The sequence below is a fragment of the Neomonachus schauinslandi genome, chromosome 12, assembly GCF_002201575.2.
Source record: "Neomonachus schauinslandi chromosome 12, ASM220157v2, whole genome shotgun sequence".
Classification (NCBI taxonomy): Eukaryota; Metazoa; Chordata; class Mammalia; order Carnivora; family Phocidae; genus Neomonachus; species Neomonachus schauinslandi.
In genome coordinates this window covers 25,842,659-25,860,863 of record NC_058414.1, presented here as the reverse complement: position 1 = coordinate 25,860,863, position 18,205 = coordinate 25,842,659, and the positions used below count along the sequence as shown (strand labels likewise).

At 35.8% G+C, this 18,205-nt stretch overlaps 1 protein-coding gene across 7 annotated transcripts in view; it reads left to right on the top strand.

Annotated features, from left to right (window-relative positions):
* The window catches only part of CACNA2D1 (calcium voltage-gated channel auxiliary subunit alpha2delta 1), a 503,379-nt gene that overhangs the window by 295,770 nt on the left and 189,404 nt on the right, over positions 1-18,205 (top strand). For all 7 annotated transcript variants that reach the window (XM_021689797.2, XM_021689799.2, XM_021689796.2 and 4 more), the window contains exon 5: positions 13,490-13,531. In XM_021689797.2, the coding sequence (XP_021545472.2) occupies positions 13,490-13,531 (42 nt within the window). The remainder of the gene's footprint in view (positions 1-13,489; positions 13,532-18,205) is intronic.

Here is an 18,205-nt window from a genome sequence, read left to right as displayed (position 1 = left end):
TTTGAAACTATCTAAATTTCATTACTTAGCCAAGATAAATGCCTTTTTTTGTTTGTTTGTTTTAGGAAAATTTTATTTGATATTTCAACTTTCTCTTATTCTATTCTTTTTGTATAATGACATCACTGAAACAAATATTTTCTGGGTACTTAAATAATGGCCTTGGTTATAATTGTATAAAACAGTCTAAATATAATTTGACTACTAGATAATAATATTAATTACATATATATGTTCAAAATTTACAGGTTCTTTCAGTTAAATTATTACATTATCATGCTACCCTTTGAAGTTGGAGTTCTTTGTCCAGGTGATATTAGACGACAAACAACTTTGGATTGATTAATGTGTTTGCCACATCAAATTAATAATTGAACTGAAGAATAGAATTCACATTTTTTTAAGATTATTTATTTATGTATTTGACAGAGAGAGACACAGCGAGAGAGGGAACACAAGCCGGGGGAGTGAGAGAGGGAGAAGCAGGCTTCCCGCTGAGCAGGGAGCCTGATGCGGGGCTCGATCCCAGGACCCTGGGATCATGACCTGAGCCAAAGGCAGACGCTTAATGACTGAGCCACCCAGGCGGCCCTAGAATTCAGATTTTTTAAGTTGTTATTTGTATTACATCATGTTGCCTCTGCTTGGTACAACTCTGTAATATTTTGAAGCCTTTCTTTAATACTCTCAAGAAAAAAGATTACATTTCCTTAAAAAATGACACATTATGAAAATTAAAATGAATAATGTGTAAAAGTATGTCTGAGGGGAGAAGCCTGATCCACAGAATTTCCTTTCTCTGTCCGTCTTTTTTTTTTTTTTTAAAGATTTTATTTATTTATTTGAGACAGAGAGAATGAGAGACAGAGAGCATGAGAGGGAGGAGGGTCAGAGGGAGAAGCAGACTCCCCGCCGAGCAGGGAGCCCGATGCGGGACTCGATCCTGGGACTCCAGGATCATGACCTGAGCCGAAGGCAGTCGCTTAACCAACTGAGCCACCCAGGCACCCTCTCTATCCGTCTTTTTAAAAATTTTGGACAACAGACCAAATGCAACTAGGAGTATGTTGAGAATCTTTTGGATTGTGGCTTTCATAAATTAACACTTTAACAATTACACATGTTTTAATTAGAGACAGTTATATCTGAGTGAACAGTTTGAATTGAAATAAAGCTATATGAAATACAACTTAATTAAATACCGTTACTAAAACTAGGCTAATGAAGTATAGGCTGGTAGCAATTTGTTTCCAAAGCAATTCTGTATTATTCAGCTGGAATGGAGGTTTCTAAAATGTCAGAAATTATTCTATTCATTTCTTCTGCAACAGCCTTCCTTTCTTTGTACTGTTAGTGAAGCTATCTTCACAGAGAGGTAGTACAGATTTAAACTGTAATCTATCCCCTAGAAAAACCTGTGCTTTTGACTTTAGTTAAACATACATGAATGGTATTTCATTATATTAATGAAAGGTAGCAGTGGTTGATCTAGAACAGTTAATTTATGCTATAAAGGAGAGATTGCCGGGTTGTGTTTGGTAAGAGTAAAGGGGTTTGATTTTTTTCATATTACAGCTTAAAGAGGTTCATTCAAGCTATTTTGGGGAATGTTTTATCTCAACACGTCCATCCTCAGAAAAACAGTTAATTATTTTTCAGGGATAAATGAATATACTTTGACTTGATCTTTCAAGATATAAAGAAAAATAATGATGTAGAGCTTCTTGTACATATTTCTGAAGAAATATGTTAGAGGAATTTCAAGTGAAATAAAAAGAAAAAGCTTTGCCTTTGTTTTTCAGAACTGAAAGATATCTCTTTAAATTCTGTTGAGTTTTCACAGAAGAGGAAGTAATCAAAGGCTCACTGAAAGAAATAGATGAACACAGCTATTGGATCTTCTTGTGTGATCTAAAACAAAACACTGAGTGGAAATATCAAAATATATAGGTGGAAGGATTCTAGAGACCATATTTATCAACTGAGTCATCATTTTGTAGTTGAGGAACCAAAGCCTAAGAAGTCACACTGCTTACTAGTCAGTGCTTAAAGCCATTTGTTGATTTAGCCATGTGCTCAGTAAATATTTCTACAACACTCTTTATGTGCCTATAATAGATGTTGATTCCCTGCCCACATCTTCTCAGCACACACACACACACACTTTGTAGCTTTCTATTCAAGCATCTGCAAATCTTTGCTTGAGTGCCCTCAGTGGGGACAGAAATTTGCAGAAATGAACACCTTCAAGCAATGATGACCGGTATCGGTGAATACTACCCTTGATAAACAGTGGTTCCCAGAGGCTCTGAGCCCTGGTTGCCCACATGCTCTTTAATACACCTCGCTTTGAAATCCTTTGTCTCCATATCTCACTTCTCCACTGTCCTATTAGTATGTCATGGGGTCACCTCTCACATTGATTATCTGTGTTTAAATCCTCGAGTGTCTGCTTCTGGGGAACCAAACTGAAGGTAGGGGTGGAAACCCGTTCTCAAAGACCTTGTCTGTGGAGGGTAAAGATCATTAGGCAGGTCATTCAACAAGTCTGTGAGGAAGGCAGGCTTGTTCAGTTCAGTTGTTGGCATGTAACTTTTGACGCACCTCCGGCCAGGCATTGAGCACAAAGGTGATCAAGATTTTGTCTCTACCCTTACAAGGCTCAGATGAGTGCACACAACATAGTGTGATAAGTACAAGGATTGAGGAAGGGGGTTTAGCTGATCTTTGGATCTGACTTTCACTCATTAATTCCACACAACAAACCAGTGAGTTTCCTACTTACTGTTGTTCTCCCTGATTTACAGAGGAGGAAAATGTCAGAAGGTGCTATGAGAGGTATTAACAGGGGTACTAACTGTGATTTGAAGTGGGAAAGTGGGGAAGATTTTGCACAAGAAAAGCTTTGTGGCCATGCACAAGGTGTGAAAAGGCATTATTCCAGAATTCCAAATAGGAAAGGTGGCATTTTTCCCTCTCCTCTAAAATTTCTCCCAAATGCCTCTTTCCTTTCTTATTGTTTTCTGCCCATAAGAGGAGCTAGGCCATGTATATTTCCGTCTGCGCGCTCTCTGTGCTCTTCCAACCCAACTCAGGCAAGTCTCAGCAATTATTTGCTCATGGGAAGGAACACCCCCTATTCCATATGCTGTGTTCTAACTCTCGCTTATTGTTTAGAATTTCTAGTTTTGTCTTTCTATATAAAGTTATCTATTTTTTAAATTTAGAAATCTCTTCTCTAATAAGACTGGCTTTTAAGACTATTGCCTCCCTGATAGGAACTTAAACCTAATAAAAAACCCAGGCTGAACAATGATGTATTTATATCAGCCCCACTTTTCATCTTAGAGTGCCAAACTGATTCTCTCCATAGTGGGGAGCTGGGATGGAGAGGAGGAAGGGAAATCCAACAAGCAAAGTGATACCATGATATAAGGCTAATTACGTTTTTATCGATTTATTATTTTCAATAAGATTATATCTATGATATATTCAGGGATTATTATTATTATTACTACTACTTTAGAGAGAGAGAGCACACGCACATGTGTGTGCCCACAAGCCGGGGAGGAGGGGCAGAGAGAGAGAGAGGAGAGGGAGAGAATCTTAAGCAGACTCCAAGCCCAGTGCAGAGCCAGACACGGGACTCAGTCCCAGGAACCCGAGATCATGACCTGAGCTGAAATCAAGAGTCAGACGCTTAACTGACTGAGCCACCCAGACACCCCTGTTCAGGAAATTTTATAACATTTAATGATATATGTAAGTGCCTTTCATGTAATGCACACATAATCAAAATCTCTTCTCCTCCTTCTTTCCCATCCCATATAGTCCCTTAACCCCAATGAAAGATAAACTAAATTGATATAATGGTTATTGGTTTAATGTTCTTCAAAGCTCTGATTTTGACCAGATTATTTTATGCTCAGTAATTCATTGGTCATAGTGTAAGTCTTGTGTTGGTATGATAATTTGCTGAAGTCGATAATGATAATTTGAAAAGGCAGTGCTAATATTACAATTGGACAAATTAACACGACTCTATTACTAGGACATCATATATTGTTATGATCAAGTGCTGTTTACTTTGATCATGAGTCAAGAGAATCTGTGGATTATCAAAGTCAATAGGAAGAAGCATAGAAAATAGACTATGTTGGTGGATTAAGTTTTAATGTTTTAGATGATTATACCCAAAGCTTCATTAGACTTACAGATTAAAGGAGATTAAAGCAAGTTCCTCAGCATTATAGATGTGTTTGTCCAATTCTGGGCTGAGTTTCCTGGGGGATTTGGTAGCTGAAGAAAATAATATATTTATCTTCTCATATTCTACTTTTGCTTTTCTCCTGCAGTTTAAATCATATATTTATCAATTTTATTTGGAGCACTAAAAAAAAAACTTACAGGCAGATTCTTATTAAAGTTTATCAGATGAAGAAATAAATTGCTATAGCTTTTAGTGTTTAATAGGAATTGATCTTTAAATTTCAACAACCAAGGAACTCTGAAATCACAGTCCGATTGGAATTCCTCTTTGATTTCTTTTAGAGTGAAAGTGGTGTACATTTTGGCTTATTTGGAACTTTTTTAAAGCTACATACTTTTTCTCTACTCTGATGCCTTGTGTGTGTGCACATAGGTACGTTTGTGTGTGTTTTGTTGTTATTTTTAGTCTAGAATTTCTAATAGTTCTGTCTAGGCTTATGGTACTCATTTATTCATTCATCTGTCCATTCAGTAGTAGTTCATACAACATTGTAGACATTGTGCAAGCATTGAATAGACACATAATAGAATGCTGTCTCTACTCAAAAGAATTTAGTCTTCTCTCTTTTTTATCTCAATTTATTTTTAAATTTCTTTTATGCAGAAGTGATGAACATTTCCTTTGGTGAATATTACAATTTTTTTTTTTTTCACGTAGGGTGATCTTTCCAATTGTGTCGCTAGCCTCATAGTATGGCTTGGGGATGGAGTACTTGAGCGTCTTTGTAATTAGGTAATTAACTATAGCAAAGACACCTGGGTCTATTATCTTTTGCTGTGACGACTCTTAGAGGACTTTGGCTCATTGATTGGTTAATGTGCTGGGGCAGTTACTAAGGAATTCTTCAATTTACTAGCAACATGATGGAAACTTCAAAAACACAGCAACTATAATATTACAAATATATAATAGCAGTTACTTGATGAATAAATGTAAAATGTTATTTGCTAAAAGTAGAAGTAAGCTTTAAAAAGGCCAAAGTGATTTTCCAGTTCTTTCTTCTTCCATTAAGCTAAAAAAAAGTAGTATTAAATTAAATTCACATTTTAAAACAGATTATAAGGCACGTTAAAAGAATAGATAAGACAAAGGAGTATGTCTCAAAGATTATTAGACACTCTTTATTGGTGATATCTCACTAGTTTATTTTTAACAATCAATCTAAAAAAGCACATGTATTTAGATTTCTGGCGTGAAGTTTGGCATATGTATAAGGCTCAGTATTTATTTCTTATGAATGAATGCTGAGAGTTCAGAGAAAGAATAGATTATCTGTATTTTTCTGTTATAATCATTGAACACCATCTTAGCAATAGTATTACACTTCCATCTTCTTTAATAGAAAAATTTTTTTTTAATTTAATTTATTTGACAGAGAGAGAGAGAGAGAGAGAGAGCACAAGCAGGGGGAGCATCAGGCAGAGGGAGAAGCAGGCTCTGCACTGAGCAGGGAGCCCGATGCAGGACTCAATCCCAGGACCGGGATCATGACCTGAGCCAAAGGTAGACGCTTAACCAACTGAGCCACGTAGGTGCTCTAAAAGAAATTGTTATATTTGGGGAGCCTGGACGGCTCAGTCAGTTAAGCATATAGTATTGACTGTTAGTCAGAGAAAAATAGAATGGGGAAAAAAAAAACCCTCATTGTAGGGAGTTTGGTATTGTATAAGTAATATCAGTTGTAGAAGTTAGAAAACACATCCTAACTACTTTAAGAAAAAAAATAATAAATAATAAATTACTGGTTCTATAAGTGAGAGCAAACGGATGGAAATAGCCTCCATCACATCAGGATTCAGACTTTCAGCATTTCAGCTTTTGCAACCATAAGTACTCCTGGAAAAACAGAATCTTCCTAAGAAAGAAATAGGGAAATGAGATACTATTATTGTATAGATTTCATCACCTCTTGAGTTTCTCTGGTCAGAGAAGCGGGCTAGTATAATTTGCCAGACAACTGAATCACATGATTGGAAGAAATGGTTCCCCAAAGACAGTAGAGTTTCTGAATAGGAAAAAAAAAAACAAAAACAAAAACACACGCACAAAAACAACTACCAAACAAAGCAAATCCTCATGTTTACTATAGTTGTTAAAACATGAGAACCGTTGACTTACTCTGTGCGAGAGCATTTATACAATTTTCTTCAGCAAGATGCCACAGTTTGGGTGTTAGGATGGATGCACAAACTTCTGGTTTAATACAGAGTTGGAATTTTTCCAGGCAGGAGCATATGAGGATGGAGATGTAAAGGAGATGTGGGGTTGGAAAGAGTATTTAGAATCACAGAAAAATTTGAAGGACAGTAACACATTTAATGGACAGGATGCGAACAAAACCATCACACATTACCATCTGTATTAGACTTATTTTTAATTTTTTTTAAGTAGTCTCTACACCCAACATGGGGCTTGAACTCACAACCCTGAGATCAAGAGTTGCATGCTTTTCCAACTGAGCCAGCCAGGCATCCCTATATTAGACTTTTTAAATAAATTATCTCATTTAAAATATCAAATTAAAAACAATAACAGCAACTAGTAATCACATTTCTTCTCCAGTCTGCTACGTGGAATCCTTGAAGAAAGGACTTTAAGTGAATTAAATAGACTCACAGCATACTAACTAGTCTAAGAAAAGTAAGTGATAACAGTTTACTTTAGTTCATATATAACTACAAGCTAAAGCTAATAGATAACTTCTATGGATATTCCTAGTTTTTCTTTTTCAATATATAAAATAATAGTTGATAACAGACAGGGCACATACTGTGCGCCAGGCACTGTGCTAGACACTTTACGTCAGTTGTCTTTTTTATTGTCTCTCGTCATATGATGCGAATGTAGGTTTTTCTCATGCCTTCAGTCCAGTAATCTGCTGACACTGATCTCCAGATGGAATGTGCTCATCTTTAGTTTTCCTTTTTATTTTCACCAGTAACGTGCTCATGTGTCCAATGAGTCGGTTAAGAGTCTGCCTTCTGCTCAGGTCATGATCCCAGAGTCCTGGGATCGAGCCCCGCCTCTTGAGCCCAGTGTCAGGCTCCCTTCTCAGGTGGGAGTGTGCTTCTCCCGCTCCCCCTGTCCCCCTCCCCCCCGCTCAGGCTCTCTCTCAAATAAATAAGATCTTTAAAAAAAATTTTTTTTTTCAAAAGCCCCTGTCTTTAACCTACTGTGTCAACCGCCCCCAGCTTTTTTTGGGAAGTTTTCCCCCCTTTAAACCCCCCCCCCCCCAGAAATGCATGCACACACAATGACACATACACAGTAGGCTCCTAAGTTCTTTTATTCACACAGTGCTACAGTGCTATGATTATTGCATCCCATGTACCCTAATTGACTTGAGCAGAGGTCAGTGGTGTGTAGGTTTACCAGGTCAGGTTGTTACAAAGATATATTAATCAGAATATTTGCATTGTAACTGATTTGGGCTAAACAGTATGGTGGGCAAGAACCATTAACACAACTCATTTATAACAAGAATATCCTTTTTTTTTTACAAGAGTATTCTTTTTTTTTTTTTTTTAAAGATTTTATTTATTTATGTGAGAGAGAGAATGAGAGAGAGAGAGCATGAGAGGGGGGAGGGTCAGAGGGAGAAGCAGACTCCCTGCCGAGCAGGGAGCCCGATGCGGGACTCGATCCCGGGACTCCAGGATCATGACCTGAGCCGAAGGCAGTCGCTTAACCAACTGAGCCACCCAGGCGCCCCAAGAGTATTCTTAATATTCATCTGATTGACTTCCATTTTTGAAACTGAAGAGTGATAAATGATTAAGAGTGGGATTTTTTAAAAAGTAACTTTAGCAGACAATACGGTTGCTCAGATTTGTCAGTGTGTGGATCATGTGCACAGTCAAGTGTACAGCCAAGAAAAGAGAATTAGTAAATTGGACAGGAAGTTAATCTCTATTTGAATTTTGAATGTGTCATATATTTCAGATGTTGGCTATAAAATCCTGATTTTCAGTTCCAATATTTAAATCTTTTCTTTGGCACCATCTTACTTCCATGTGGAAGCTTTGTACTTCTGCTTCCGATTTTTAACATAAATTCATTCTATTCATCAGAGGCCAACTTTTATAGGAGAGTGGCATTCAAGGGACTGTCACTCACAATACACGTTTTTAAGATGGAATGGTCTATTTTGCCCAGATTTAATTTTGACTCCCAGTAGACAATGAGAAACTGAAGTAATTTATCTCTCAACTTGCTAGGGGATGCTTTAAATTTCAGCAAGCAGCGATACTATATTAGCGTGGAACATTTGGGTAAATTTGTTTCGAGGAGATAATAAATAACTAAACTACTTGGTTAAAAATCAGAAACAAAACAATTTGTTCTTGTCATCTGGTGGTGCTCAAATGATGAAAAAAAGCTCTCTAAAGGTTTCACTAATCTTGAATCTAGTTTGAGGCTGTTGCTGGCTTTATCCTATCAAACTGCATGTAATACCCTAAAATCCACTAAAAACCTTTGTATTTGAGTGTAAATACCTTCCAAGATGACGTTGTTTAATAATTTGCATGAAAACATCTGGCCAGGGGCGCTGGGTGGCTCAGTCATTAAGTGTCTGCCTTCGCCTCAGGTGATGATCCCAGGGTCCTGGGATGGAGCCCCATGTCAGGCTCCCTGCTCTGTGGGAAGCCTGCTTCTCCCTCTCCCACTCCCCCTGCTTGTGTTCCCTCTCTTGCTGTGTCTCTCTCTGTCAAATAAATAAATAAAATCTTAAAAAAAAAAAAAAAGAAAACATCTAGCCAGAAGTATAGTAGAGAAACAAGATGACTCAATTTTGTATTCTGTGCCTGTGATAATTAGCTTATATGCCATTGTTTTAAAATATTAAACTTTATTTTCTGGAGGAGGGATTGAGGGAAGTTTGAGCGATAGGAAAGGTAAATGAATCAGAAACACACACATGTGTATACACACGCGCTTGAATTGAGTGTAAATAGAGGAGGCGTATTTTAGCTCTCTGAAGTTCTTCACTCTCACATATTTTGAAACCTGAGAAAGTTTTGGTTTGTGTGGTCATGTCATCCAAGGATGACACGAGATATTCTTCAATGATAGCAGGACAGAACAACTGACTCTGATATTCCTGCCCCTTGTGTATCAGGGGGGTGAGAAAATTCCTTCTTATCATCAGGGCATAGATAGTCTTCATTTTTATTTCTCCCAAACACTACAAAGTGAGGTTGCCAAAGTTTGTTGAAGGACTGAGGTGTGGCTCCCTCTGTTGGTTAGGAGACCCAAAATTCTCCTTGTACACAATCTAAGTGGGATGGAGGCAGGGGACCCGGTAAAGGAAGAAAGAATTCAGCTGATACTTCCTCTTTTTAATTCTGCCCCCCTCAGGCCATTTAATTGTTTTTATACAATTTGGTCTCCTAATTTTCTTTTAGCATGGAGTTAATTTTAACTGACAGTCACTCCTGTAAGACACCAGAACATCAAAATCAGGCTGATTCAGTGTGAATTGTCCTTTATTCCTGAGAATTGTCTTTTATCCTAATCCTGTTGGGATTGGGTTTGGATATATTTTGAGCGATTCGATTTCAGACTGATGTAGTTTAACATAGCTACACATGTCATATATTTGTATATAGCAGAGGAGATGCTATAAATGAATGTGATAGGAAAGAGAATTATGACTTCACCAAATTAGACTTATCCTCAAGCTTATATTTAAAATTCTTTCTGAGCCACTCTTCAACTCTAAACAAAAGCCACAGTAAATAATTATACTTTTCTGCAAGAAAGCATGAGGAATTATCAGTTATATATAAAAATTATTTGTATATGGTTATATAAATTAAATGTTTTGTGAATGTTTGCCATTTATTTTAGTGTCATACTGCCAGGTAAGTGTGCTGGTTGACAAATTAAATGCAGTGACACTTTCCCCAAATCCTGATGCCCTACATAGATGTATGCTTACTGAATTGGATCACTTGAGCTTTTCTGTTAGGTAAAATCAGGGAATAAATGAAATGTTCATGCTCTCACTGCAAAGTTTAGGGTTAGAGAAAATATATTTATAAAAAACTAGGTAAAAAAAAAAATGCTTCTAAGCCAAAGACAATGTCACATGTATTGGTGAAGAGGAAATTTTGTTGTAAGGCAGTGGATGTAATCAATTGCAATTCCATTATGGTCTTTGTTCTCTTATTAAATCATGACAAACTGTCTAAGAACACGTATTTAATTAGCTACTTTATTTTTTTTTAAGATTTTTATTTATTTATTTGACAGGGAGAGAGGAAGAGAGAGAGAGCACAAGCACAGAGGCATCAGGCAGAGGGAGAGGGAGAAGCAGGCTCCCCGCTGAGCAAGGAGCCTGATGCGGGGCTTGATCCCAGGACCCTGGGATCAGGACTTGAGCCAAAGACAGACACTTAACAGCTGAGCCACCCAGGCGCCCCTAAAGAAAGCTTTTTAAAAGTAGAAATATAAAATACCCTAGTTACAATGAGTATGGTTGTTGTATATGCAGTATAATTTTATGACTAAGGTTTTTTTTTTTTTCCCCCCAGTTTACTTACTAGAAAAAAAAAAATCAGTTTTGGGGATCTTATGTCTCCTGGAGTCCAGAAGACTTTGTGCAAATGCAGAAAAATTAAATAAACTTTGCAATACACATTTTCAATAAGTTTTAGAAGCAATATAGAGTTTCTAGAACAAAAGTAATAGGATTTTACGTAAACTGTAGTGCAGTAACAAGAGGAAAAACATTTGAAAAATTCTCAAACTTAGTTTTTCTTCATTTTTATTTTTATTTCAGGCACACTTTATTGTAATAGAATCAAAATACTTAGTTTTAGTTAAAACTAGCATTTCTTTATTGTACTTTATACTCTTTTGACACTGTATGTGATACTCTTAATTTTAGGTTTAATTAAATTCTCTTTTTTATTTGTTATATGTGACCCTGTGTCACATATAAGAAAAAACATTTAAACAATTTAGTCCGTTAGCTCTAGTACCATGGGCCAAATGTAAGTCTAAACATATTAGTTGTTTTATATAATTGATCTGTATCTGTTATTTTATCTAAAGGATAGAGATAGCTACGTTTAACTTATTTTGTGTCTCTCTTGGCACAGCAGTGTGTGCATATAGATTTTTAATGAATGTTTGTTGAAAATAATGATGTTGAATCACTTAAGATTTAATGCAGTTTCACCTTGTTTTCTACATTTCAGTTCTGTAAATATAAGGAAGGAGTTGGCAGAAATAAAGTCTAAAATGAAGATAAACTTATTCAATATTTTATCTTTTGATGGAATCCACATTCTAAGTTGAAAATTGTCTCCTAAGTATAGATTTCAGAGTTGTAAGAAGGATCAATAAACTAGTAATTAGATTTGGGACTCTGGTGGATTCAAAAGATTCTCTTGCTTTGTGTATGTGATGAATTCTGATTTTGTATTTTAACTTTGTTACAAAATTAATGCTGTAAGAAATGCTTCAGGAAGTAGAACTTCTATGCATGTTAAAATTCTTTAGCAACTTAATTCTTTTTAAAAGAATTAATTAAATGGTAATTTTTAGAGCTCTTTAAATGAAATAAATTCAAAGTCATGGTTTCATTCACTATTATGAGTTATGTGTTCTATTATTTATTAATATGGTTTTTAGTTTGGTCTTAGAGGAATCTTTTATAGAACTTCAGGCTCATGATATATTTCTCAAATTAAAAAAGGGAGGCAGATTCGGCAGCAAATAAGTTTGAGAAATACAACAAGATCTGTTTTATTCTTAAAGATGTATAATGTACATTCATATGCTGAGACTTAGAAGCCAAAAAGAAATGACTTTAACTTCATTGCTTATTCTAAAGTCAAAGGGCCATAGAATGTCTTGAAGAACTAGTGATTTCTAACTAGTGGAGTGGTATATATTTTAAGAAGCACTAATTTATTGAATTTTTAAGAGTAATTTTCTTTTTAAAAAATGTGTATTGCATTTTCTTTTAATAGGATTTTAGAGTATCCATGTTTTTGATGTTATTTTTGCATAGTGCTCCAGTTACTACTGAAGACGTATGGAAGATGGGTTATATTTTCAATCAGTTCAGGAGAAGAAAGGAAAAGGAAATCAGTATAAGTGGATTATTTTAACAGTGCGTAGAACTAGTCTTGAAGCCTCAAAGAATAAAACTTTTAAATTCCTTGACAATCATTTTGTTCATTCTTTCCTTTCCATTTTCATTCTGTAACACAATTTATATTCATAATTTATAGTTATGGCTTATTTCAGCAACACTGAGGGCTGGCAGAAGTGTCTGAATACATTTATTCTTGAAGAGCCAATGCTCATTCACCACTTTGGTAGAATATGATAATATTAGTGTGTTAAATAATCTGATTCTTTCGCTGTCTAAATTCAATTGTTCTTGATCCCTTTTCTGAATCTCATGAGGAAATTTCTGCCAATACTGTCCAGATACACCTTTCCTTACTAATTTCAACATGTGATATATATATACATTATATAATACATATATAGGTATTATACATGTATATACATATATATAAAATATATATATATATTTTAAAAGTCACATTGTGGGCGCCTGGGTGGCTCAGTTGGTTAAGCGACTGCCTTCGGCTCAGGTCATGATCCTGGAGTCCCGGGATCGAGTCCCGCATCAGGCTCCCTGCTCAGCAGGGAGTCGGCTTCTCCCTCTGACCCTACCCCCTCTCGTGTTCTCTCTCTCATTCTCTCTCTCTCAAATAAATAAATAAAATCTTTAAAAAAATAAAAATTAAAAAAAAAAAAGTCACGTTGTCAGCAAAGTATTAACAAGCCACATTCTTACATTTTTCTGAAATTATTCTGTTCATAATTTCATGATTTAGGGGTGTGTGTGTGTGTGTGTGTGTGTGTGTGTGTGTGTTGTGAGTGTGTATATATATAATTTCTTTGCACCATGCATTCTTTATTTTTTCTTGACAAATGGGTCTCAGACCTGTGCTGATATACTTTCTCCTCAATGCAAGATGTACTTTTCAATATCACTGATACAGTGTTTTAATATGTTTTTAGAAAATATTGGCTAATCTTCATGGATCTTCATGGAGTATTTTATGAGAGGAATATCACGAGGGGTTTATTATTTAAAATATGCATAAAATGTGTTCAGTGCTGGATCCAGTATATTTTTACATTTTTACTCAAATCAATAAAGCACTCTTCTTTTCTTTTTTTTTATAGAGCAATGAAGTTGTCTACTACAATGCAAAGGATGATCTTGATGTGAGTATTAAAAGTTTTACATTAAATTTCAAGATAAACTGAATTATGCTAGGATGACTGGCTTTACAGAACAAGCTGACCTAGCAGGTTGAATTTTTCAGAAAATGTTCTATAGCATCAGCAGAATTACTGGTTGGACCTAACAAGGTAATGATGACTCTTAGGGCTTATGCTATCTTTAACAAATTATCATTGGCATCTTCCGGGGTAGAAATGCCATGTGTTTCGCTGGATCTGAACTCTCTCTGCCTCCTGTCCAGACCTCCATCCACTGCACTGACTCGGATACCCTGCACTCCGTTAGCCATGTGGCAGACAGGGTCTGCCATGGGTCCCATCCATCTCTGTCGCCCAGCGCTTTACGCGGGTAACGAGGCAGGTCTCCTCTGTCCTGAACCGCAAACACCAGGGGGGACCACTTATTTCCCCTACAGTGTGAACGACACCCTGGAAATGGTACAACAGCTGGCCTTGCCCAGCCAATCTTTGAAGCATAGTGAGTGTTCATTCTGCCTTTTTAAACAGATGACTGTAATGTACATATTCAGATGATGTTCCAACATGGATTATTTTAGCACAAATAAGTTACTTCTCATGTTGCCACCTTTGGATGGACTTTCAGGAGACATTTTAATTACTTGGCTATGGTGGAAGCATTTACAAAATTATAAAACAAAATTTTACGCTTAAGTTCATTTAAATTATCATATCTGTGACTTTTTTTTATCAGGAAAAAAATTTGTATATACACTTGTTTATGTATCCAAAAATGTTTGTTGAGGGCATCTTGTGTTTTTGGTGTTCTTCCATGAGCTTGGGATGGTTTATCAGTGAACAAGTCAAACAAATAAAAAAAAAATTATTGTTTGTTATTCACACTTTTTTTCTGAATCAAAAAAATATATTTGTATACTACTTTTTTCCAGCTACTTCATGGGAGTGTAAAAAAATATATAAATCAAGTAAAGCTGGCCTTCAAAAAACAATTAAAAAACAAAACAAGATAGTCGGCTTGAAATGCCACATCTTTCCAAATTGCACCACCACTATTGGTGAACATCATAGTTTATTGAGCACTATTTGCCTGCATGCTGCTAACCACTCTACACAAATTCTTATATTTAATTTCTAAAATGACACTGTGAAGGAAGGAGGTTATGTTTTCTCCCTTTAATAAATGAAGAACTAGGATTGTTTTAAAAAGCGTTTTCTTTTTACTAGCCATAGGTGTTTTGCTAGTGCTTCTATGATAATTATTATCCTTTTATGATAATGATGTATATCATTTTAATGAGGTAGGATGTTTATTAAGGGCAAACCAACAGCTAACACAAAATGTTTTAATAGTTTATTGATTGGGGGGGGGCACCTGGGTGGCTCAATCAGTTGAGTGTCTGACTCTTGATTGCGGCTCAGGTCATGATCTTGATGGCTTAGGTGTTGAGATGATGAAACCCAGCATTGGGCTCTGTGCTCACCGGGGAGTCCACTTGAGAGTCTCCTCTCCCTTTCCCTTTGCCCCTCCTTCCCTGCTCACACTGTCTCTCTCTCTCTAAATAAATCTTAAACAATAGTTTACTGATTGGTGTTAGAATGAATTTTATTTTGGACAGACATTTCATTTCACTGTTAAGATTAGTATTTGATATTTAAAAGTTATATAGTCATTTAAAATACAGATGCTAAATCTTTATCAACCTTCCTGGTGGTACACCAGTTACACCTTTTTAAAGCAGTTAGTTTGTAAAACTATGACAAAGATTTCATAATAAATAAAGTGGATGGATTGACATGCTTGGTCCAATCTGCCAGTTGAGTGTTGCCTAAAGATGATGAACTAATACTGCAAATATGTTTTTCTTTCATCTAAACTAATTAAGAAAGTCCTATTTTTGATGTCACATAAAACGGTTTTATTAAGTCAAGTTTGCTTCTTAATTAGAAAGTTCTTTTATTTTGCATAGAAATTGTGAGTTTTCTTTGTTCAAGATTTTAATAATCACAGGCACAGATGTAGATGCAACTTTTTAGTGAGTATCACCCCAGTTAGTATTCAGGGGTATAATTGAATAGTACAATAGTAAAATTCATAGTATTCAACCACTATCCTGCAAAGTTAGCAATATGTTCATTATAAATGTAAAAGTATGCACGGGGCGTGTACTTCTAACACTTGAGCTGTGCTCAATGCTCAGGTTCATAATTTGCCTGCACAGATGTTTATTCCTATATTCAAATAAAACTCTGTGTAGGAGAGAAAAGGATTAATACAAGTGAACCTAGTGAACTTGACGTGGTTTTTTTTTTTTTTCTGCCTTCTCCCATCCCCCAAAAGTCTGTATTATTACCATTGGTTATAAATATACCTAGGGCGCCTGGGTGGCTCAGTTGGTTAAGCAATGTCTGCATTCGGCTCAGGTTATGATCCCAGGGTCCTGGGATCGAGTCCCGCATTGGGCTCCCTGCTCTGCGGGGAGCCTGCGTCTCCCTCTGCTTCTCTCTCTCTCTCTCTCTCTCTCTGTCTCTCATGAATAAATAAATAAAAAATCTTTAAAAAAAATAATAAGAACAGTGCCAGAATAATTTGCAAAGAATACTGTATAGTAGGAAGAGGGCTAGGATTGGAATCAGAGACTTTGGTTCATACTCCGTTCCACCCTTAAAACTGTACTCACTCGTAGGGCATGAAAACTTATTAAAATTGGAACTGTTTGCCTCTCACCTAAGACATGCTACAGGTGATGAGATGAGCCACAAATTTCACTGCAGTTCAGAATATTCTTGGAATACTGCTAACAGAGTCAAGTTTGCTGGAAAATTTTACTATTTCATGTAAATTTTTTGAGAACTTATTAAGAACTGTAAGTTAATTTATTTTATATTTCACTAAAACTTTTTATTGGTGAAGATTAAAGTGCTTTAGGTATAATACCATTGCTCTTGGAAACCCTTAGACATTGAATAAAAATGAACCATGTTTAATGATTGGTGTATTGGTTTGGCTCTTATAGACCTAAAGTAAAAGTGGCTACAAGAAGTCAAAAGTTTATTCCTCTCTCATGTAAACATTCTGGATATAAAGCCTAATGTGGCGAGTCTCAATCTTCTAGGCCCCAGGGCACTTCTTTCAAATTTTCTCCCTTCCTCAGTATAGTTTTTTCATGTTGGGATCCAAGATTGGTGCTCCAACATACACAGTGATTTTTGCTCTCTAGAGAACAGGAAGGAGGCGAGTGGCAGTCGAGGACATGCCTTTTGCCTTTAAGGGTATGTTTGGAAACTGTACACAGTACTTTTATCTGCCTCCATTGCCCAGTTTAGTGCCCAGCCTTGCCAATTTGCATCAGGATGTGGAATATAATCCTCCCCCCAACATAGCATGCACCCAAACAAAATAGAGGGTTCTATTACTAAAGAGAGAACAGAGAGAATGCTTGTTGCAAAATAATTAGCAGCTTATGAACAGATCCTCCATTTGCTCTTCTTGACATAGTGAAGTTAATTCCAAAATTCTACTATCTGAGTGGCTTCTATCACTTAAATATAGTCAGATCCTTCAACTTGGAACTGAGGAAAAAAATTCTTTTTTACAGTAGAATGTATATAAAATTATATGCTGTATTGAGTATTTTTCAGTTTCCCCTAATGCATGTGTTTTGATCACTACAATCAAATTATTTTCTGCAATGGAAGTAGTTATTATCTTATAATGAAACAAAGTTAAGAAGTGTAAGTAAATGTTGCACTTTGATATTCTACTTTAGGCTTTGCAGTAGTTACACGTTTTTTTGAAGATTGTTGCTTATCTGATGGATGAAGTTGGACTTTCATGGATGGTGAAATTTATAAACCTTACCAAAAGTTTTGCAATAAGAGGGGGCTTTAATTGGCTCCTATACTCACAGCGTTATACATGTTGTGCTTGATATTTTATGTATCAAATGTTCACAAATCCTAATGCCATCTCATTGTTTTGGTTCAAATTGGCTTGCTTGCCACTGTTCTTTGTCCTGGAATTTTTATATACTTATTTAATTGTGTACAGTATTTTTATTGCTCAAACCCATAAAGCCACATCCATTATTAAAAATTGGTGATTGGAAATTATAGAATGGGAGTTTTCTCTTACACATCAGCAGCTAATATCTAATGAACAGAGGAATTAATTGGAATAGTAAATATCTAGCCAACATTTTCAGTTAATAAATTTGTCCTCATTGTTTGGATGATAATATAAATGTTTGAGAGCTAAATAAAGTTTCTGTTTTAAATGTTATGCCCCCTGCAGGAGACTAAAGGATTGTAAATCCTGAGCCTCTGGCTATGATTTTTAACTTTTTCCCCATTTCTGCATTAGTAGGAGAGGATTCATTTTTCCAACATCATGCCTAGTGGGATGGTGGTCATTTCTCTATTTTGTACTTCTCTTACATCAATCATTTCATTTCCATGTCCATGATGATTGTATGATTTTAGACATTATTCTCAAATATTTATTTAAGGGCTATTGAAATGGGCTCACATTTTATTTTATGCTTCTAAATTATCCATATACCTTTAGTAATATTATACATTATTAATATATAAATATTTCTAAAATATTATATCTCTAATTCTTTTCCCATTGTCAAGGTCTTCATATCAGTTATTATTGCCTTTGTTTGATATTTAAGA